The 22368-nt window shown below is 49.5% G+C and overlaps 2 protein-coding genes across 6 annotated transcripts in view; one reads left to right on the forward strand and one right to left on the reverse strand.

Moving 5' to 3' along the window:
• Nucleotides 1-16449, forward strand: part of CCDC78 (coiled-coil domain containing 78) — a 42074-nt gene extending 25625 nt beyond the window's left edge. For both annotated transcript variants that reach the window (XM_077316376.1, XM_077316378.1), the window contains 9 exons: nt 10122-10210; nt 10817-10895; nt 11074-11199; nt 11937-12148; nt 12392-12566; nt 12824-12864; nt 14814-14880; nt 15591-15691; nt 16308-16449. In XM_077316376.1, the coding sequence (XP_077172491.1) occupies nt 10122-10210; nt 10817-10895; nt 11074-11199; nt 11937-12148; nt 12392-12566; nt 12824-12864; nt 14814-14880; nt 15591-15691; nt 16308-16434 (1017 nt within the window). In that variant the 3' untranslated portion in view covers nt 16435-16449. The remainder of the gene's footprint in view (nt 1-10121; nt 10211-10816; nt 10896-11073; nt 11200-11936; nt 12149-12391; nt 12567-12823; nt 12865-14813; nt 14881-15590; nt 15692-16307) is intronic.
• On the reverse strand, nt 14488-22068 carry ANTKMT (adenine nucleotide translocase lysine methyltransferase). Of its 4 annotated transcripts, none has more exons than XM_077316379.1 (7): nt 21973-22068; nt 20394-20557; nt 19422-19526; nt 18382-18549; nt 17930-18070; nt 17297-17347; nt 14488-17102 (listed from the first exon to the last, which is right to left on the reverse strand). In XM_077316379.1, the coding sequence occupies exons 2-7, from the start codon at nt 20553-20555 to the stop codon at nt 16914-16916; spliced, it is 816 nt and encodes a 271-aa protein (XP_077172494.1). In that variant the 5' UTR covers nt 20556-20557; nt 21973-22068; the 3' UTR covers nt 14488-16913. The 4 variants fall into 4 exon arrangements, with proteins under 4 accessions (XP_077172494.1, XP_077172495.1, XP_077172496.1 ...); XM_077316380.1 differs by lacking the exon at nt 21973-22068 and adding an exon at nt 21165-21954; XM_077316381.1 differs by lacking the exons at nt 18382-18549; nt 21973-22068 and having other exon boundaries at nt 20394-20555.
• Nucleotides 22069-22368: the final 300 nt, after the last annotated feature.

Genomic DNA, 22368 nt, shown 5'->3' on the forward strand with positions numbered 1-22368 from the left:
AGGGGAGAAGTCAGCTACAAAATTGCTGCCATAAGTCATCTACAAAATGGCTGCCATGAGAAGGGGAGGAGTCAGCTACAAAATGGCTGCCATTAGAAGTGGAGGAGTCTGCTACAAAATGGCTACCAATAAAAGGGGAGGACTCTGCTACAAAATGGCTGCCAACAGAAGAGGAGGAGTCATCTATAAAATGGCTGCCATGAGTCATCTACAAAATGGCTGCCATGGGAAGGGGAGGAGTCAGCTCCAAAATGGCTGCCAATAGAAGGGGAGGAGATAGTTCCAGAATTTCAGCCAATAGAAGGGGAGGAGTCAGCTACAAAATGTCTGCCAAGAGAAGGGGAGGAGTCAGCTACATATTGTCTGCCAAGAGAAGGGGAGGAGTCAGCTCCAAAATGTCAGCCAATAGAAGGGGAGGAGTCAGCTACAAAATGTCAGCCAATAGTCAGCTACAAAATGGCTGCCATAAGTCATCTACAAATGTCAGCCAATAGAAGGGGAGGAGTCAGCTACAAAATGTCTGCCAAGAGAAGGGGTGGAGTCAGCTCCGAAATGTCAGCCAATAGAAGGGGAGGAGTCAGCTACATATTGTCTGACAAGAGAAGGGGAGGAGTCAGCTCCAATTTGTCAGCCAATAGAAGGGGAGTAATCAGCTACAAAATGTCAGCCAACAGAAGAGGAGGAGTCATCTACAAAACGGCTAACATGAATCATCTACAAAATGGCTGCCATGGGAAGAGGACTCAGCCCCAAAATGGCTGCCATGAGTAGGGGAAGAGTCATCTAAAAATGTCTGCCAATAGAAGGGGAGGAGTCAGCTACATAATGGCTGCCATAAGTCATATACAAAATGGCTGCCATGAGAAGGGGAGGAGTTAGCTACAAAATGGCTGCCAATGGAAGGGGAGGAGTCAGCTACAAAATGGCTGCCTATAGAAGGGAAGGAGTCAGCTACAAAATGGCTGACATGAGAAGAGGAGGATTCAAATACAAAATGGCTGCCATGAACACAGGAGGACTCTGGTACAAAATGGCTGCCATTAGAAGGGGAGGAGTCTGCTACAAAATGGCTGCCAACAGAAGGGGAGGAGTCAGCTACAAAATGGATGCCATGAGTCTTCTACAAAATGGCTGCCATGGGAAGGTGGAGTCAGCTACAAAATGGCTGACATGAGAAGAGGAGGATTCAAATACAAAATGGCTGCCATGAACACAGGAGGACTCTGGTACAAAATGGTTACCATTAGAAGGGGAGGAGTCTGCAACAAAATGGCTGCCAACAGAAGAGGAGGAGTCATCTACAAAATGGCTGCCATTAGAAGGGGAGGAGTCTGCTACAAAATGGCTGCCAACAGAAGAGCTGGAGTCATCTACAAAATGGCTGCCATTAGTCATCTACAAAATGGCTGCCATGGGAAGGGGAGGAGTCAGCTACAAAATGGCTTCCAATAGAAGGGGAGGAGTCAGCTCCTAAATGTCAGCCAATAGAAGGGGAGGAGTCAGCTACAAAATGTTAGCCAATAGAAGGGGAGGAGTCAGCTACAAAATGTCTGCCAAGAGAAGGGGAGGAGTCAGCTACAAAATGTCAGCCAATAGAAGGGGAGGAGTCAGCTACATATTGTCTGCCAATAGAAGGGGAGGAGTCAGCTCCAAAATGTCAGCCAATAGAAGGGGAGTAATCAGCTACAAAATGGCTGCCATTAGAAGGGGAGGAGTCTGCTATAAAATGGGTGCCAATAAAGGGGAGGAGTCAGCTACAAAATGGCTGCCAACAGAAGAGGAGTCATCTACAAAATGGCTGCCATGAGTCATCTACAAAATGGCTGCCATGGGAAGGGGAGGAGTCAGCTACAAAATGGTTGCCAATAGAAGGGGAGGAGATAGTTCCAGAATGTCAGCCAATAGAAGGGGAGGAGTCAGCTACAAAATGGCTGCCAATAGAAGGGGAGGAGTCAGCTCCAAAATGTCAGCCAATAGAAGGGGAGGAATCAGGTACAATATGTCTGCCAAGAAAAGGGGAGGAGTCAGCTACATATTGTCTGCCAAGAGAAGGGGAGGAGTCAGCTACAAAATGTCAGCCAATAGTCATCTACAAAATGGCTGCCATGAGAAGGGGAGGAGTCAGCTACAAAATGGCTGCCATGAGAAGGGGAGGAGTAAGCAACAAAATGGCTGCCATTAGAAGGGGAGGAGTCGGCTATAAAATGGCTGCCAATAAAAGGGGAGAATTCAGCTACAAAATGGCTGCCATAAGTCATCTACAAAATGGCTGCCATGAGAAGGGGAGGAGTCAGCTACAAAATGGCTGCCATTAGAAGGGGAGGAGTCGGCTATAAAATGGCTGCCAATAAAAGGGGAGAATTCAGCTACAAAATGGCTGCCATAAGTCATCTACAAAATGGCTGCCATGGGAAGGGGAGGAGTCAGCTACAAAATGGTTGAAAATAGAAGGGGAGGAGTCAGCTCCAAAATGTCAGCCAATAGAAGGGGAGGAGTCAGCTACAAAATGGCTGCCAATAGAAGGGGAGAAGTCAGCTACAAAATGGCTGCCATTAGTCATCTACAAAATGGCTGCCATGGGAAGTGGAGGAGTCAGCTACAAAATGGCTTCCAATAGAAGGGGAGGACTCTGCTACAAAATGGCTGCCAACAGAAGAGGAGTCATCTACAAAATGGCTGCCATGACTCATCTACAAAATGGCTGCCATGGGAAGGGGAGGAGTCAGCTCCAAAATGGCTGCCAATAAAAGGGGAGGAGATAGTTCCAGAATGTCAGCCAATAGAAGGGGAGGAGTCAGCTACAAAATGGCTGCCAATAGAAGGGGAGGAGTCAGCTCCAAAATGTCAGCCAATAGAAGGGGAGGAGTCAGCTACAAAATGTCTGCCAAGAGAAGGGGAGGAGTCAGCTACATATTGTCTGCCAAGAGAAGGGGAGGAGTCAGCTACATATTGTCTGCCAAGAGAAGGGGAGGAGTCAGCTCCAAAATGTCAGGCAATAGAAGGGGAGGAGTCAGCTACAAAATGTCAGCCAATAGTCAGCTACAAAATGGCTGCCATAAGTCATCTACAAAATGGCTTCTAATAGAAGGGGAGGAGTCAGCTCCAAAATGTCAGCCAATAGAAGGGGAGGAGTCAGCTACAAAATGGCTGCCAATAGAAGGGGAGGAGTCAGCTACAAAATGTCAGCCAATAGAAGGGGAGGAGTCAGCTACAAAATGTCTGCCAAGAGAAGGGGTGGAGTCAGCTCCAAAATGTCAGCCAATAGAAGGGGAGGAGTCAGCTACATATTGTCTGCCAAGAGAAGGGGAGGAGTCAGCTCCAAAATGTCAGGCAATAGAAGGGGAGGAGTCAGCTACAAAATGTCAGCCAATAGTCAGCTACAAAATGGCTGCCATAAGTCATCTACAAAATGGCTTCTAATAGAAGGGGAGGAGTCAGCTCCAAAATGTCAGCCAATAGAAGGGGAGGAGTCAGCTACAAAATGGCTGCCAATAGAAGGGGAGGAGTCAGCTACAAAATGTCAGCCAATAGAAGGGGAGGAGTAAGCTACAAAATGTCTGCCAAGAGAAGGGGTGGAGTCAGCTCCAAAATGTCAGCCAATAGAAGGGGAGGAGTCAGCTACATATTGTCTGCCAAGAGAAGGGGAGGAGTCAGCTCCAAAATGTCAGCCAATAGAAGGGGAGGAGTCAGCTACAAAATGTCAGCCAATAGTCAGCTACAAAATGTCTGCCAATGGAAGGGGAGGAGTCAGCTACAAAATGGCTACCAAAAAAGGGGAGGAGTCCGCAACAAAATGGCTGCCAACAGAATAGGAGGAGTCATCTACAAAATGGCTGCCATGAATCATCTACAAAATGGCTGCCATGGGAAGAGGACTCACACCCAAAATTGCTGCCATGAGTAGGGGAGGAGTCACCTACAAAATGGCGGCCATGAGTAGGGGAGGAATCAGATACAAAATGTCTTCCAATAGAAGCGGAGGAGTCAGCTACAAAATGGTTGCCAATAGAAGGGGAGGAGTTAGCTACAAAATGGCTGCCTTGAGAAAAGGAGGAGTCTGCTACAAAATGTCAGCTAATAAAAGGGGAGGAGTCAGCTACAAAATGGCTGCCATGGGAAGGGGAGGAGTCAACTTCAAAATGGATGCCTTGAGAATGGGAGGAGTCATCTACAAAATGGCTGCCATGAAAAGAAGAGTCTGCTACAAAATGGCTGCCATGAGAAGGGGAGGAGTCAGCTTCAAAATGGATGCCTTGAGAAGGGGAGGAGTCAGCTACAAAATGGCTGCCAATGGAAGGGGAGGAGTCAGCTACAAAATGGCTGCCTATAGAAGGGGAGGAGTCAGCTACAAAATGTCAGCCAATAGTCAGCTACAAAATGGCTGCCATAAGTCATCTACAAAATGGCTTCTAATAGAAGGGGAGGAGTCAGCTCCAAAATGTCAGCCAATAGAAGGGGAGGAGTCAGCTACAAAATGGCTGCCAATAGAAGGGGAGGAGTCAGCTACAAAATGTCAGCCAATAGAAGGGGAGGAGTAAGCTACAAAATGTCTGCCAAGAGAAGGGGTGGAGTCAGCTCCAAAATGTCAGCCAATAGAAGGGGAGGAGTCAGCTACATATTGTCTGCCAAGAGAAGGGGAGGAGTCAGCTCCAAAATGTCAGCCAATAGAAGGGGAGGAGTCAGCTACAAAATGTCAGCCAATAGTCAGCTACAAAATGTCTGCCAATGGAAGGGGAGGAGTCAGCTACAAAATGGCTACCAAAAAAGGGGAGGAGTCCGCAACAAAATGGCTGCCAACAGAATAGGAGGAGTCATCTACAAAATGGCTGCCATGAATCATCTACAAAATGGCTGCCATGGGAAGAGGACTCACACCCAAAATTGCTGCCATGAGTAGGGGAGGAGTCACCTACAAAATGGCGGCCATGAGTAGGGGAGGAATCAGATACAAAATGTCTTCCAATAGAAGGGGAGGAGTCAGCTACAAAATGGTTGCCAATAGAAGGGGAGGAGTTAGCTACAAAATGGCTGCCTTGAGAAAAGGAGGAGTCTGCTACAAAATGTCAGCTAATAAAAGGGGAGGAGTCAGCTACAAAATGGCTGCCATGGGAAGGGGAGGAGTCAACTTCAAAATGGATGCCTTGAGAATGGGAGGAGTCATCTACAAAATGGCTGCCATGAAAAGAAGAGTCTGCTACAAAATGGCTGCCATGAGAAGGGGAGGAGTCAGCTTCAAAATGGATGCCTTGAGAAGGGGAGGAGTCAGCTACAAAATGGCTGCCAATGGAAGGGGAGGAGTCAGCTACAAAATGGCTGCCTATAGAAGGGAAGGAGTCAGCTACAAAATGGCTGACATGAGAAGAGGAGGATTCAAATATAAAATGGCTGCCATGAACACAGGAGGACTGGTACAAAATGGCTGCCATTAGAAGGGGAGGAGTCTGCTACAAAATGGCTGCCAACAGAAGGGGAGGAGTCAGCTACAAAATGGATGCCATGAGTCTTCTACAAAATGGCTGCCATGGGAAGGGGAGGAGTCAGCTACAAAATGGCTGACATGAGAAGAGGAGGATTCAAATACAAAATGGCTGCCCTGAACACAGGAGGACTGGTACAAAATGGCTGCTATTAGAAGGGGAGGAGTCTGCTACAAAATGGTTACCATTAGAAGGGGAGGAGTCTGCTACAAAATGGCTACCAATAAAAGGGGAGGAGTCTGCAACAAAATGGCTGCCAACAGAAGAGGAGGAGTCATCTGCAAAATGGCTGCCATGAATCATCTACAAAATGGCTGCCATGAGAAGAGGAGGATTCAAATACAAAATGGCTGCCATGAACACAAGAGGACTCTGGTACAAAATGGCTGCCATTAGAAGGGGAGGAGTCTGCTACAAAATGGCTGCCAACAGAAGGGGAGGAGTCAGCTACAAAATGGATGCCATGAGTCTTCTACAAAATGGCTGCCATGGGAAGGTGGAGTCAGCTACAAAATGGCTGACATGAGAAGAGGAGGATTCAAATACAAAATGGCTGCCATGAACACAGGAGGACTCTGGTACAAAATGGCTACCATTAGAAGGGGAGGAGTCTGCAACAAAATGGCTGCCAACAGAAGAGGAGGAGTCATCTACAAAATGGCTGCCATGAATCATCTACAAAATGGCTGCCATGGGAAGAGGACTCAGCCCCAAAATGGCTGCCATGTGTAGGGAGGAGTCAGATACAAAATGTCTTCCGATAGAAGGGGAGGAGTCACCTACAAAATGTCTGCCAATGGAAGGGGAGGAGTCAGCTACAAAATGGCTGCCATTAGAAGGGGAGGAGTCTGCTACAAAATGGCTGCCAACAGAAGAGCTGGAGTCATCTACAAAATGGCTGCCATTAGTCATCTACAAAATGGCTGCCATGGGAAGGGGAGGAGTCAGCTACAAAATGGCTTCCAATAGAAGGGGAGGAGTCAGCTCCTAAATGTCAGCCAATAGAAGGGGAGGAGTCAGCTCCAAAATGTCAGCCAATAGAAGGGGAGGAGTCAGCTACAAAATGTCAGGCAATAGTCAGCTACAAAATGTCTGCCAATGGAAGGGGAGGAGTCAGCTACAAATGGCTGCCATTAGAATGGGAGGAGTCTGCTACAAAATGGCTGCCAACAGAAGAGGAGTCATCTACAAAATGGCTGCCATGGGAAGGGGAGGAGTCAGCTACAAAATGGCTGCCAATAGAAGGGGAGGAGTCAGCTACAAAATGTCAGCCAATAGAAGGGGAGGAGTCAGCTACAAAATTGCTGCCAATAGAAGGGGAGGAGTCAGCTACAAAATGTCAGCCAATAGAAGGGGAGGAGTCAGCTACAAAATGTCAGCCAATAGAAGGGGAGGAGTCAGCTACACAATGGCTGCCAATAGAAGGAGAGGAGTCAGCTCCAAAATGTCAGCCAATAGAAGGGGAGGAGTCAGCTCCAAATTGTCAGCCAATAGAAGGGGCGGAGTTAGCTACAAAATGTCAGCCCATAGTCAGCTACAAAATGGCTGCCATAAGTCATCTACAAAATGGCTGCCAATAGAAGGGGAGGAATCAGCCTCAAAATGTCAGCCAATAGAAGGGGAGGAGTCAGCTACAAAATGGCTGCCAATAGAAGGGGTGGAGTCAGCCTCAAAATGGCTACCAATAAAAGGGGAGGAGTCTGCAACAAAATGGCTGCCAACAGAAGAGGAGGAGTCATCTACAAAATGGCTGCCATGAATCATCTACAAAATGGCTGCCATGGGAAGAGGACTCAGCCCCAAAATGGCTGCCATGAGTAGGGGAGGAGTCAGCTCCAAAATGGCTGCCATGAGTAGGGGAGGAGTCATCTTCAAAATGGATGCCTTGAGAATGGGAGGAGTCATCTACAAAATGGCTGCCATGAAAAGAGGAGGAGTCTGCTACAAAATGGCTGCCATAAGTCATCTACAAAATGGCTACCATGAGAAGGGGAGGAGTCAGCTACAAAATGTCAGCCAATAGAAGGGGAGGAGGAGTCAGCTACAAAATGGCTGCCATGAGAAGGGGAAGAGTCAGCTTCAAAATGGCTGCCTTGAGAATGGGAGGAGTCATCTACAAAATGGCTGCCATGAAAAGAGGAGTCTGCTACAAAATGGCTGCCATGAGAAGGGGAGGAGCATCTCCATGAGAGGAGGAGTTATCTACAAAATGGCTGACTAGGGCAGGGGGGGATTCAGCTACAAAATGGCTGCCAATAAAAGGGGAGGAGTTTGCTACAAAATGGCTGCCAACAGAAGAGGAGGAGTCATCTACAAAATGGCTGCCATTAGCCATCTACAAAATGGCTGCCATGGGAAGGGGAGGAGTCAGCTATAAAATGGCTGCCATGAACACAGGAGGACTCTGGTATAAAATGGCTGCCATTAGAAGGGGAGGAGTCTGCAACAAAATGGCTTCCAACAGAAGAGGAGGAGTCATCTACAAAATGGCTGCCATGAATCATCTACAAAATGGCTGCCATGGAAAGAGGGCTCAGCCCCAAAATGGCTTCCATGAGTAGGGGAGGAGTCAGCTACAAAATGGTTGCCAATATAAGGGGAGGAGTTAGCTACAAAATGGCTGCCTTGAGAAGAGGAGGAGTCTGCTACAAAATGGCTGCCAATAGATGGGGAGGAGTCAGCTAAAAAATGGATGCCATGAGTCTTCTACAAAATGGCTGCCATGGGAAGGGGAGGAGTCAGCTACAAAGTCAGCTCCAAATTGTTGCCAATAGAAGGGGAGGAGTCAGCTCCAAAATGTCAGCCAATAGTCAGCTACAAAATGGCTGCCATGAGAAGGGGAGGAGTCAGCTACAAAATGACTGCCATTAGAAGGGGAGTAGTCTGCTATAGAATGGCTGCCAATAAAAGAGGAGGAGTCAGCTACAAAATGGCTGCCATAAGTCATCTATAAAATGGCTACCATGAGAAGGGGAGGAGTCAGCTACAAAATGGCTGCCATAAGTCATCTATAAAATGGCTACCATGAGAAGGGGAGGAGTCAGCTACAAAATGTCTGCCAATGGAAGGGGAGGAGTCAGCTACAAATGGCTGCCATTAGAATGGGAGGAGTCTGCTACAAAATGGCTGCCAACAGAAGAGGAGTCATCTACAAAATGGCTGCCATGGGAAGGGGAGGAGTCAGCTACAAAATGGCTGCCAATAGAAGGGGAGGAGTCAGCTACAAAATGTCAGCCAATAGAAGGGGAGGAGTCAGCTACAAAATTGCTGCCAATAGAAGGGGAGGAGTCAGCTACAAAATGTCAGCCAATAGAAGGGGAGGAGTCAGCTACAAAATGTCAGCCAATAGAAGGGGAGGAGTCAGCTACAAAATGGCTGCCAATAGAAGGGGAGGAGTCAGCTACAAAATGTCAGCCAATAGAAGGGGAGGAGTCAGCTACAAAATGTCAGCCAATAGAAGAGGAGGAGTGAGCTACAAAATGTCTGCCAAGAGAAGGGGAGGAGTCAGCTACAAAATGTCAGCCAATAGAAGGGGAGGAGTCAGCTACATATTGTCTGCCAAGAGAAGGGGAGGAGTCAGCTCCAAAATGTCAGCCAATAGAAGGGGAGGAGTCAGCTACACAATGGCTTCCATGAGAGGAGGAGTTAGCTACAAAATGGCTGCCATAAGTCATCTACAAAGTGGCTGCCATAAGGGGAGGAGTCAGCTACAAAATGGCTGCCAATAGAAGGGGAGAAGGCAGCTCCAAAATGTCTGCCAATAGAAGGGAAGGAAGCAATTACAAAACGGCTGCCAATAATAGGGGAGGAGTCAGCTACAAAATGGCTCCATAAGTCCTCTACAAAATGGCTACCATTAGAAGGGGAGGAGTCAGCTACAAAATGTCTGCTAATAGTAGTGGAGGAGTTAGCTACAAAATGGCGTCCATGAGAGGAGGAGTTAGCTACAAAATGGCTGACTAGGGCAGGGGAGGATTCAGCTATAAAATGGCTTCCAATAAAAGGGGAGGAGTTAGCTACAAAATGGCTGCCATGAATCATCTACAAAATGGCTGCCATGGGAAGAGGACTCAGCCTCAAAATGGCTTCCATGAGTAGGGGAGGAGTCAGATACAAAATGTCTTCCAATAGAAGAGGAGGAGTCAGCTACAAAATGGTTGCCAATAGAAGGGGAGAAGTTAGCTACAAAATGGCTGCCTTGAGAAGAGGAGGAGTCTGCTACAAAATGGCTGCCAACAGAAGGGGAGGAGTCAGCTACAAAATGTATGCCATGAGTCTTCTACAAAATGGCTGCCATGGGAAGGGGAGGAGTCAGCTCCAAAATGTCCCCTTTTCATGGCAGCCATTTTGTAGCTGATTCCTCCCCTTCCATTGGCAGCCATTTTGTATCTGACTCATCGTCTTCTCATGGCAGCCATTTTGGAGCTGACTCCTCCCCTTCTATTGCAGACATTTTGTAGCTGACTCCTCGTCTTCTCATGGCAGACATTTTGTAGCTGACTCCTCCCCTTCTCATTGCAGCCATTTTGTAGCTGAATCCTCCTCATGGCAGCCATTTTGTAGCTGACTCCTCCCCTTCCCTAGGCAGTCATTTTGGCCTTTGGGGCATGCAGCACGACCCTCCTGTTTTCCCTCCCTCCACAGCTGTTCGGCAATCAAGATCACATCGTCGCTGAGATGGAAAAGATGAAGGAGATGTATAATTCCCAGCAACAAAAACTGGAGGAGAGAATGTAAGGGGCTACGTGTGTGTGTGTGTGTGTTTGTGTCTGTGTGTGTGTAGGCGTTATATCCCTTTTAATGGTATGGCCCAGGTCCCAAAGAATCCTGCGAAATGTAATTTGGAACGAGTACTGAGAATGGAACTGTGATTCCCAGAATTTACTGGGAAGAGAGAATGACCATGTCACTAGTATAAATCCGTAATGCTGGGTCTCTGTTGATGAATCCCAGCTGATTTGGTGTGTGGGTTTCTAGGCCTTCAGGAAACAATCAGATTTAGGGTCATCTGGTTCATTGACGCTGCTGAGGGGCAGAATGGGGCGCGCGTTCTGGGAGCGAGACTCCAGCAATTAATCTGACGCACTGATGTCACCCAGAAATGATATTGACATGTGGGCAAAACTCTATTATAGAATTGGCTTCGAACCATAGAGTTTTGCCCAAAACCTTGAGCGCCACCCTCCTGACAACCTCAACATCACATGCAGAGCCCATGCAGACAAGAGAGATGTGGGCAGTGCTAGAGTGATATCGCATAGATGGCTACATGGAGGTCTTGGTGTATTTTGGGCATACCACCAGTGCGGTGGGCATAATTACTTTCCTTCTGTGTGCAGGGTAGCCATGGGCAGAGAGCTGCAGGAGGCCAAGAAAGCAATCCGGAACACGCAACACAAGCTAGCAGAGAAATCAGCGGTAAGAAAGCCTCCATGCTCCAAATAAGACAAAACTCCTTACAAGGGTCACCTAAGCAGATAAGAAATTAGCCCACGTAACAAAAGTGCCTTTTGAAACCACAGAGATCGACCCAACACCCATGCCCTTTTAGGACATAACCCCCCGGCTCTTTCTTCTCGGTCTTCTTGGGCCACAGGTTCTTCTCAGCTCCCAAAGCCAGCTCCAAGAAGTCGAGGCGGAGAATTCCCGCCTCCAGATGCAGCTGAAGGAGTTGAACGAAGAGTATCGATCACGGCTGGTGCAGTACATCACAGATCTGGCGGTGAGCCGTTCCTAACCGGGAGCCAAGGCTGGGCCGTGAGGTCACCAGCCCACCCTCCGGGCGGCGGCTGCAGATTTCCAGGGGTTACGACTAATCTCCAGGTTCACCGGGAGAAAATGGCAGCCCCCAGTGAAGCCCCTCCATGCACAAACCCTTCTCAGGGTCGATTACCCAAACCTCCAGGTGTTTCCAAATTGGGAGCGGGCAACCCCAGCAGGTCCTTCCCAAGGAGAAGATGCGCCCTGTCCTGGCCCCCACCCAACTCCACCATCCTATGCCACTCACAAGACTTTCCCGGCCATACAGAAAACCTATAGAGCAGCGGTTCCCAACCAGGGGAACCGTGGGGTTCCACAATAAATCCCCATGGATTCTGTAGCCTTTTCCAGAAGTTTGGACAGCCACTGACATCACTAGACATTACCGGAGCCCACTTCTGCTGTTTCTCTGCAGGCTTCGTCTCTTTCTCCACGAGGGAAAGAGTAAACGATAAATTTATTGATCCATGGGCTGGCTCCTGCATCTAACTTACGGGCCCGCTTCTCAGAAGGGGCCTGTTATCACTTTTGGGGCTCCCCCAAAGCCTTGGAAACATTTCAGGGGGGCCTCCACAGTCAAAACGTTGGGAAAGGCTTCAATGAGGCTCGGTGTTTTCAATCTGCGCATTTCTGAGCGCATAGGAAGCGCTCCAACACCCACAGCCAGGGCTGGCGTGAAACACACCCGTGTCTTTCCAGGCCTATGTTGACAGCAAGTCGACGGAGTGTCCGGGAGCAGGGAAAGGGCCGTCTGAAGTGGCTCACATGAAGCGCTTCGTGGATAGCATGCTGAAGGACATCCGGGCTTCCCACAGGTCACGGGAAGAGCAGCTTGCTGGGGCGGCTCGAGGCTACAAGAAACGCCTGCAGAACCTGGTCAAGACGCACGAGAATCTGCTGATTGCCTACAGGTAGGGGGTGGCTCCCTTTTCTCTCCCCTGGGAGGTAGGCGGGGTTGAGCGAGCCCCGCCAGAACTGCTCCGAGAGAACTGGAGCTCACCCAAGGTCACCCGGCTGGATGCACGTGGAGGAGGAGCGGGGAATCAAGATTGGAGCCCCCTGCTCTTAACCCCGACACCAAGCTGCCTCTTAGCATTATCAACCAGCTTCTTGGGCTCCAAGGCCAGCGAGATCCTTTCTCCCCGCGCCCACAGGATGCAGCGGGAACACATCCGGTTGCTGGGGAGTGAGGAAACGGACGCTGGGCCACCGGAGTATCACCTCGCCATCACAGACGCCGAGCTGCTGACCGCCACCTCTCAGGAGCTGAACCGGCTGCGGGAGGACAAAGCCCGACTGGAGGCCGAGCTACACGAACTGCAGATGAAGGTGACGAAAGGGCTGTGTGGACAACCTGCATTGGGGGGTCACGAGGACCAGGCGGCAGGTGGCACTAAAGACCGGAGACCGGTCAGAGTAAAAAATACAGACCTCGAGGAACCAAGGGCCTGGTTTAGAACCAGGCGGATTCCAGTATCCAGGCGGATTCCAGGAAGGGCTGCGGGGAATGAATTTGGGGAGCTTGTGATCTTACGATGTTTGGACAGCGGGAGGAAAGTGTCGAACCTTCGTTTCTGTCCTCACAGGTCAAGTTCAGTGAAAACAGCGCCAGGACTTCGCCGCCACAGTGAGTATTCGTCATTACGGCATCAACATAGGGGTCAGTGCGTCAGATTAGGATCTCTGGCCTGCGGCTCAAAGCCAGGTTTGCCAGCTCTGGCCTAGGAGCATCCTGGAGATTTCATTCATTCATTCATTCATTCATTCATGTTTGCCAGCTCTGGTATAGGTGCATCCTGGAGATTTCATTCATTCATTCATTCATTCATTCATTCATTCATTCATGTTTGCCAGCTCTGGTATAGGTGCATCCTGGAGATTTCATTCATTCATTCATTCATTCATTCATTCATGTTTGCCAGCTCTGGTATAGGTGCATCCTGGAGATTTCATTCATTCATTCATTCATTCATTCATTCATTCATTCATTCATTCATTCATTCATTCATTCATGTTTGCCAGCTCTGGTATAGGTGCATCCTGGAGATTTCATTCATTCATTCATTCATTCATTCATTCATTCATTCATTCATTCATTCATTCATTGTTTGCCAGCTCTGGTATAGGTGCATCCTGGAGATTTCATTCATTCATTCTTTCATTCATTCATTCATAAACTTGTATACCGCTGCTCTTAGAGAATCACAGCGGTTTCCAATAAAAAAGTAAAAAAAAAAAACAGGGAGGGGAGGAGAAGGGGTATCAGATCATAGTGTCAACACTCCGAAGCAGCTGTTTCCTCCGGGGGCACTAATCCTCTATCCTCGGGGCGGTTATCGTTCCAGGAGATCTCCAGGCCCCACCTGGAGATTAGCAACCCAGAGCCCAGCCTACCACACTGGGTTGTTGTTGGGGGATAGAATCGAGGACGAGGGGTGTGTGCAATGTCCATTTCCCCGAGCTACTTGGTGGGAAGAGGACAAACTAAACAAAACAGATGCAGATCGGGAGGGTTGCGTCTGACCCCCTTACAGCAGCCCTCGAGCAGCGTCAAGCCGCTACGAAACATACAGCCCCTCTTCCGCCGGGGTTTAACGGCTCTCACGCCCCCCACCCCTACCCCCACGGACCCTCGTGCAACCTCGGTTCATCCCCCGCCTCCCACATACCTTGAGCGGCGACACAATGCATTCCTTGGTTCGTACCAACCAGAATTCCCCCAAACCTCAAACGTGACCCACATTCTGCTGAAACCGTCCCCGGCAGGCCAGGAAGGACTTTCCCACGGCATTCTCCGCCACAATTAAATCACCTAGCTCCGTGCTCCTAGGCGCGGCCGTGCGAAAGAGTCGATTTGCACAGAAAAGGGGATTTTATCTTGTTCTTTCTCGACCGGCAGGGGTGACATTCCGAGAAACCTTCTCGCCATTTCCCACTGGCCCAAGTGCCTCCATCGGAACTCGTTTTGGGGGGCTTCGGGTGGGAATCACTGGCCTGGGTGGGCCTCGTTGATGGGACGTTCTCGGCCTCTGCAGCCAAGGGGCAGGAGAAGTTCTAGAGCAGGGATTTCCAACTGGGATTCTGCGAGGACACCCCAGGGCTTCCGCAACCTTCCCCACATGTAGAAGACCGATTTACATAATTTTTATTTATTTGGGTTTTGTGGCCGCCCTCCCCGCGAGCCGGCTCAGGCGGGGTACAACATTACACGTGGAAATACAGCAATTAAAACAGGATAAAATTTAATTAATTAAGTCAGGTTTTTTAATGGATCAGCAGCGACAACCAAATGCACAGAGAGTAGCTAGTAATCTTCTCCCAGAGGCCAGGCTGTGATCTAGGTCTTCTTATGGAGATAAGGAAATAAATTAATGGAGAGAGAAGCCGGGTTTAATTAATCCAGACGTCTTCCTTCCTTCCTTCCCTCCTTCCTTCTTTTCTTCCTCCCTCCCTTCCCTCCTTCCTTCCTTCCCTCCCCCCCTCCTTCCTTCCTTCCTTCCATCTCTCCCTTTTTCCTTCCTTCCTTCCTTCCTTCCTTCCTTCCCTCCCTTCCTTCCTCCTCCCTCCCTTTCCTAGCATGCTGAACGAGGAGGGCTGGGCAGAACTCAGGAAGCAGCTCCGGGAATTCACGCACACCGTGCAGGTAAAAAGCTCAGGCCCAGAGCCTTTAGTGTCTCTGTTTTCAAGCAAGCAGCAGCTCTGGAACGAGCATTAAAGCATTAGGCGCTTTGTTTAGATTTGTGAGAAGGGAAATGTCAGATTACAGGAGGACCACTCATCGGGAAATGCAGGACATGCGTTTCAAGCCTCACCGTTGAAAAGGCACGAGGGTGCTAAGGGGCTGGCTGGAATCGAGACCTGGAAGGCATGCTGGATGCCACCACAAAGCAGCCCCTGCTCTGTGGAGGAGGCAAACTGCATTATTGAGCTATTCCTGATTACGATTCTGAAACTCTTTGACAACAATTTTGTTTGGGAAAAGTTTTATCTAGGCTACCCATGAGCAAACGCAACCTGTCTCACAGCCCTTCCGCAAGGCTCTTCTGAGAGCCAGCGGGGTGGAGTGGTTAAAGAGCAGTGGCCTGTAATTTGGAGAATGGGTGACCTTGGGCCAGTCGCAGTTCTTGGAGAGTTGTCTTTGTTGAGCAGTTCTCTCAGAGCTCTCAGCCCCACCTACCTCACAGGGTGCCTGTTGTGGGGAGAGGAAGGGAAGGTGATTGTAAGCCGCTTTGAGACTCCTTCGGTTATTGAAAAGGGGGGTATAAGGAACCAGCTCTTCTTCTCTGTGCAATGTGGATTCTCGCTGGGCTGACCTTCTTTCCTCTTTCTGTCTCTCTGCTCTCCTTTGCACAGGAAGATCTGGAGAAGGAGAGGAGCCAGCTGCTGACACGGGCTTTGGTAGCGGAAGAACAGGTGACCGAACTGCACGAGTATGTAGATAAGCACCTTGTGAGGTGAGGCTCCACCTTCTTCCTTTCCTGGAGCTTTCTGCAGATTTGAGATTGGGCTGCCCCTGGAAAGACTTCTCTGCCCACCTTGCTGGCTCCCCCTCCTTTTGTTCCTCCTGGGGCCCAGTTTAAACATGATGCTGATCCACACAAGCAAGAACTTCTCTCGAGTGACTCAGCGTACGCCTAGAGTCTTATTTTATAGTGAGGGTTTAAATAAGGTTTAAATGTCCAATGGTTGAGTAGGGATGCAAAAGGCATGTAATTCTCCTCCTTTTCTTTTGCTTTGATCCAATGTGGCTATCTGCAACTTCACGTGGTTGGAGAGAGCCCCTGGCAGTTTGAGGGAGATATCACAGCCTAGAAGTTTCCTGGGAGTCAACCAGCCCTGGAGAGCCAATCCCATGCTTTGGCCTAATATACAGTCTCAGGATCTATTCTATTCTCCCAAACAGGGCATGGGAATGCTGAGAGAGCCCCAAGTCCACCCCCAAATGATTTCCCCATTTGTCCAGGGGCTTAGGAAAGCCAGTCTTGGGCACCTGTGTTCGTAGGTCAACTGCTAAGCTAACTGAATTGAGGCACAGTGTTTTTTCTAAAAAAAATATTGCTTTTGCTGTAGATACAAGCAGGAGATTGTGAGGCTGAGGAAGCTCCTGGGAACAGACGGGCCTCGGGCCCTGAGTGCGGGAGCTGCTGACATTCCGCCGATGTTGAAACCCCAAAGGAATCTGAGCAACGAAATGTAGTGTCTGCGTCACAAAGTTACAGGAAGGGGCAGCCAGGGACACCCATCAAGAGGAGGGCCTACTCAGCGTGCCAGATAATGACGTTGGAGTATTCTGGTCTCGGGCCCCAACATTACTAGAGACAACCCAACCTTTAGTGGTTTGCAACCAGAAAAATGCAGCACCTTGGGAACTGCAGCCTTTTCTGCTTCTTTGAAGACGAATTCCAGGCCTGGCCATTCTTCAAGAGAGTCGTCACCATGCCAGGAGCAGCACACGGTGAAAGGGCACAAAACAATTCAGAGGCATCGGACTTGGTCCACTTGGTCTATCAAGTCCACCCCCATCCTGTCCATTCAGATGTGATTTTTACCTGCCGAATTATCCCACCATCCCTCTCGGCTCCCTTTTGCAAAGAGCCCTTCATGGAGCTTCAAGATGGAAAAAGGCCTCCTCCTGTAACAGGTCAAAGATCAGCCACCAGCTTGGGTCTTCGGGCCTCACACCGAGCTTCCTTCCGGATTGTCCCGCCGGGCTGCCCGTACGGCCTTGAGGTCGTATGCCCAGGCTTGGTTCAGTCCGTCCCCGGCCGTGCTTGTGGACGCCCAGTTGGGGAGCGGGAAGCGGCCGGCCACCACCCGGGCCTCTTCCGGAAGTTCCGCCAGCAGCTTCCTTTCAAGAAGTGGCAGCTGGGAAAGAAACGAGAGGAGCCGTGTTATTCCGGGTGCCCTTTTAGTGCTTCTTCCTCATTTATGCAGGTGGGGGTTGGACTCTGTGCAGTACTGAACACATAGAAACTCTCTCGCCCCTCTAGAAGCCTGGCTGAAAGGGGGGCGTATTTGGCCTTTCCTGCCCCAGTCCCAGGGAGAAACATTGTACTTACCACGCTAGGTGCCAGGAACACCGTCACGTTACCACAGTCTGATAAATCCACCTCCAAAGAAAACAACCGGGGCAAGCGGTCAGCGTGATCCCGTGCCAAAGATCCCAGCTTCCCAGACAAAACCCAGAAGATTCCTCCATTGAACCATCAACGACAACCCCTCCCCTCCCATCCTCGCTCTGCACGTGGAAAATCAGCCGTCAGGGAGGCGAGACTAGCCCCTTCGGGAAGGTCTGCCGTACTGCAGTATTTTTTAAAAATATATTTTTCACTCCCAAGCTCGTGAAACCCCTGGGGAACCCCCAACAAAACCCCAGGGTTTCATGAAAGACATAAGTTGAACCCCTTTCCCTGCCAGGTAGCTCTTCTATTTATGCAAGCGCCCCCCTCCCGCTGCAGCCTGAATTGGTACAGTCCCCCCCCCAGCTTCTACCACTTGGTTCAGCTGACCAACCAAGTCCTAAGAACTAACCAAGTTCGGCTGATCAACCAAGTCCTAAGAACTAACCAAGTTCGGCTGACCAACCAAGTCCTAAGATCCTGACGTATCGGTAGGCGGACCAGGGAAGGCCTCTGCCCCCAGGCCGACGTGCTTTGGGCCCTGCCAAGATGCCCCTCTCCCTCTCTTCTTACCTTCCACAGATCCTCCCGGCGGTAAGAAACCTCCCCGTAGCACCCAGCCTTCCAGGCCCGGTAGCTGGAAAGACGTAGCAGCCACGGGTTCAGCTCATAACCAATGGCGGGCCTGAAGCCTCGTCGGTGAGCCTCTAGGACCTGGAAGCAAAGCCAGAGCATCACTCTGGGAATTCTCCCCAAAGCGGTCAGGGGGCAAGCCTTAGGAAAGAGGGGCCAGCTCACCCAAAGGTACAAACAGGCTCCAGGGTTATTTTCCAGGGAACGGGGTGCCCTTGGGGACCCAGGCAGGAGCCTGCCTGTGAAACACCCCCTGCCAAGGCCCTTCTGTCTCTCCTCCTCCACTGGTGCTACCCTAAGATCTCCTGGAAGAGTAGGACTTTGCAATGCCTCTTGGTCTCAGCCTTCAGAGGGGGCTAGGAGAGAGTTTTAGGGATAGAGAGGCGAGAGACCTGGCAACTTCCTTCTCTCGCTGTCCCCTTTGACATGCAGACTGATCTCCTCACGGACTCTCCTTCCTTCCTGTTCCTTTTGCAGCCCTCTCTCGCATGCACTGCTAGAATTCTCCGTCTTGGGCACCACGGATGCAGGCACGGCTCCAGCATCTGCATCTGTCCTAGCTAAATAGAAGAGATTATTTTGTTGTATTTAGTTAGTTGCCGTTTAACTTTTAGTCCGCCCTACCCGCCAAGGGGGCTCATAGACGTATAGTAAAAGGTTTAAACAGAATGAAACGCTTTAAAAATCTGTGATCGCCTAACACTATCATGGGTTGGTCTCCGAATACAGTGGAGAGTTTGAGCAGGAAAGTGCATGAGAAGGGAAGGTCCACAGCTGTTCTTCCGTAATCTTGGCCTCAACCACTGGCCTGGTGGAAGAGTGCCGTCTTGCGGAACTTTGCTAGTTCCACCAGGGCCTGGATCTCTACTAGCAACTCATTCCATCAGGTGACAGCAAAGGCTGACTCAAGACAACTTCATCAAAGGGCTTTCAAGGCAAGGGAGAAGCAGAGGTGGAAGACTACAGCCTTCCTCTGCAGAGCCTTGCTTGGTGGTCTCCCGCCCAAGACTTACAGTGACCCCAGCAAGAGTCTTCTAAACCAAGGGGGAAGCCGAGGTGGTTGGCCATGGCCTTCCTCTGCAGAGCCTTGCCTGGTGGTCTCCCATCCAAGACTTACAGTGACCCCAGCAAGAGACTTCTAAACCAAGCTGGAAGCAGAGGTGGTTGGCCATGGCCTTCCTCTGCAGAGTCTTGCTTGGTGGTCCTCTCTTCCAAGTTCTAATCCTGCTTAGTTTCTGAGATCTGATGAGCTCAGGCTAGACCATACCACCTTCTCTCCCCATATGACTGAATGCATCCTCCTTAAAAAAATATATATATATATCCTGCAAGTAGAAAGCTAGCATTTCAGGGTGAAGACATCTGGAACTCCGCTCTCGGGCCTGTGGCAAGCCTCCCCAAATATCACGTCCAAGAAATCCCCCTTTCTTACAATTCGGCCGTCTCCTGACCCTAAATCCACCATCTTCCCAGAGCGGCCTGCAAGCAGCGACATCACATTCTCAACTTGTTTGACACTTGCCGGGACGTATGGCACCTAGTTTGGAGGAGAGAGAGAGAGAGAGATAAAGGCCACAACTGAATTGGAAGGGGCTCTGGTAGGGTTGGGGAATTCTGGGAGATTTGGGGGCAGAGGCTGGGGAAGATGGAGTTTGGGAAGGCAGCTCAATGATATAATCCCATCAAGTCCAACCTCTAGAATGTCTGTTTTCTCCAGGGGAACTGATATCTGTCACTTGGAGATCAGCTGTCATTCTAGAAAATCTCCAGGCCCCGCCTGGAGGTTAAATAAAAAAAAATATATGGCCAAACAGTGCAAAGTTGCAGTATATATATATATATACAAAAACCCATCTGAGGCAATGAAAAATCACCCAAATGTTTTCTTTGACAATATTTAATGCAATTCATGAGCTCTTCCAATACACAAAAAGGAATATCATTCCTCTTCCTTGGATCATTTTGAGCTCAAAGGAAGTGGAATTCTCTGTAGAGGTCATTAGACGTGGATAGAAATAAAGTCCTGAAGAACACTATGTTGCAATCAGCTGTCCCGGATGCCGTTTGACGTTAATTTCATTGTTGTGGATCAGAAGAACTTGTGAATTGCATTAAAAATCGCCAGAGAAAAAGGGTTTGGGAATTTTTCATTGCCTCAAATGTTTTTGTTTAAAATATATGTTCCCATTTTGTTTTTTTAACACTATTATAATTGGATTTATAGGACTGCCTCTCTCAGCCCAGCCGTCTTGGGATGGTGTACATCAAATAAAATGAACAGAGTTAAAAACAGTTCCATAAACCCATATACTTCATATGTGCCTGGCCTAGACTGCAGACATTCCTCCCCATCAGCCTAGTTCACTTCCCCACCAAAGTCTAGCCAAACCACCTGTAGCTTTACCTGTAGCTTTAAAGGCACTTTGCGGAAGCCGGGCATGAGAACGCCCGCCCACACAACATAGGCGGCCAAACCAGTGCCCGTTGCAAACTGCAAAAGGGCCCAGCCATCGATTGTCTTTCCGCGCATCTCAGACGCCAGCTGTTCCGCATCCTCCGGATCCATGTCTGCAAAAGCGAAAAGGATTTGCAAATCAAACGTTGCCCGTGCATGCCGACCACACCACCATCTGTCCAGCCTCACTGCTCATCTCAGAGAGCGGCTGAATTAACGGGGAAAGGCTAGGGGAAAGGCTAGCAAAATTATCTTCTGAGTGCGGAAGATACTTCTTGTTGCAAATTTAGCCTATTAAGAGGAAGCGCAGCATCAGGGGCACAGTGGAAAACCCTTTCTTTTATACTTTCGATTCTTACTCTGCCATTCCTGTCATTGGTGGCCAAAGTCTGTGATTGCTACAAGCTCAGAACTAAGAAAATGTTTTGCAAGCCAGGTATGTAGGAACACAACTTCTTGTAGCTTAGGTTTAATGTAGGGGATGATCAGTAAGCAAGGAGCAAGGAAGAGGCTTGGCAGTGAAATTTCCTGGCATACTTGGACCGGTATAGGAAGGCTCACAGGTCTAGCTGTGGCATACAGTCAGAGACACATTCTGGAAAAAGAAAAATCCAGCTTGATGGCTTGAATATTGCCTGCATATGTCTAAGTTCCTGGTCTATATACGATCACAGTAAACTAATTTTTCAGTATTTTCCTTCGACAAGCCTTCTATCTCACCTTTGGGTTTTGGCACCAGAGATACATTCTGGCCACCTTCTCCCACACTCCATCTTTGCCTGCCCAGGTTCTGAAGATGAGCCAAAAATGTCCTGTATCACCCAAAGGGTTCTTGAAGTATCTTTCAATACTGACTTGCCAGTTGTTTAAAGGGCAACGTCCTAAATAATAATAAAAAACCCTTTACAAATCTATTTCAATAGCACAGAGCAAAATACCTTATCAAAGGCATTCCTTTGTTTGGAATGCCTTCGGTAAAGTGTTTTGTTCCACCGAAACAGATTTGTAAAGCTTGTAGATAGATCTGTAAAGTTTTAATTTAGACCACTGCCCTGGACAACTCCTGCTGACATTGCAAGAACCTATTCACAAATCAGAAAATAGACGCCACTTTTCTAATTCGAATCAAAGAGGGGTCGGGAAGAAAGCAAGAGGAGGCTTGACGGGCGTTTCTCAGCATGCAATTCGGAGCACCCCCTCCCCAAACACAAGGGCTCAGGACATTAACTGTGGTTGCCACCTCTGCATTTGCAAATTCCTGGAGATTTGGGGGGTGCAGCCTGGGGAGGGGGAAGGACTTCACTGTGGTGCAATGCCATACAGCCCCCCGCCCATCCAGAGCAGCCCTTTTCTCCAGGGAGACTGGTCCCTGCAAGCTGGAGATCAGCTGCAATGCCAAAATATCTCCAGGCACCACCTCTCCTGGAGGTTGGCAACCCGGGGACACACAGTAAGAAGTCACCCGCTCGTGCATGGCAACAACAGACCAAGACACTGAAGAAATGCATGCAAAAAAACACACGCTTACCTATTCCGGAAGTCGAGGTTGCTTCCTACTTCCGGCGGTCCGACCTTTATTAAGCTCCCTGTGGAAACGCGACCTCCCTTCCTGGAGTGCCGCTGCGCAGAAAGAGGCGAAAGCGCTGCGAGGATGTGAATGCAGCGGGGGAGAGGGATTTAGCTGCATTGTCTGGGGCCAGAAGCAGGGTTGCCAGCTCTGGGATGGGAAAGACCTGGAGACTTTGGGGGTGGAGCCAGGAGTGGGGGGGGGATTTGGGGCGGGGTGGGACTCAGTGGAGAATAATGCTGTTGAGCCCTCCCTCCCTCCCAAGCAGCCATTGACTCCAAAGGAGCTGGTTTCTGCAGTATGGAGATGAGCTGTAATTCCGGGGGATGTCCAGGTCCCACCTGGAGGGTGGCATCC

This window comes from Paroedura picta, chromosome 17 (assembly GCF_049243985.1).
Source record: "Paroedura picta isolate Pp20150507F chromosome 17, Ppicta_v3.0, whole genome shotgun sequence".
Lineage (NCBI taxonomy): Eukaryota > Metazoa > Chordata > Lepidosauria > Squamata > Gekkonidae > Paroedura > Paroedura picta.

Bases quoted from the DNA above. Each gene is read 5' to 3' on its own strand.
- ANTKMT (XM_077316379.1), bottom strand. From the start codon at position 20,555: ATGGATCCGGAGGATGCGGAACAGCTGGCGTCTGAGATGCGCGGAAAG. The intron at 18,550-19,421 runs GTAAGAAAGGGG...TCTTCTATTTAG, and splicing joins GGTCAGGAGACGGCCGAATT to CTAGGACAGATGCAGATGCT. The intron at 17,348-17,929 runs GTAAGAAGAGAG...TTTTCTTTGGAG, and splicing joins GCCGGGAGGATCTGTGGAAG to GTGGATTTATCAGACTGTGG.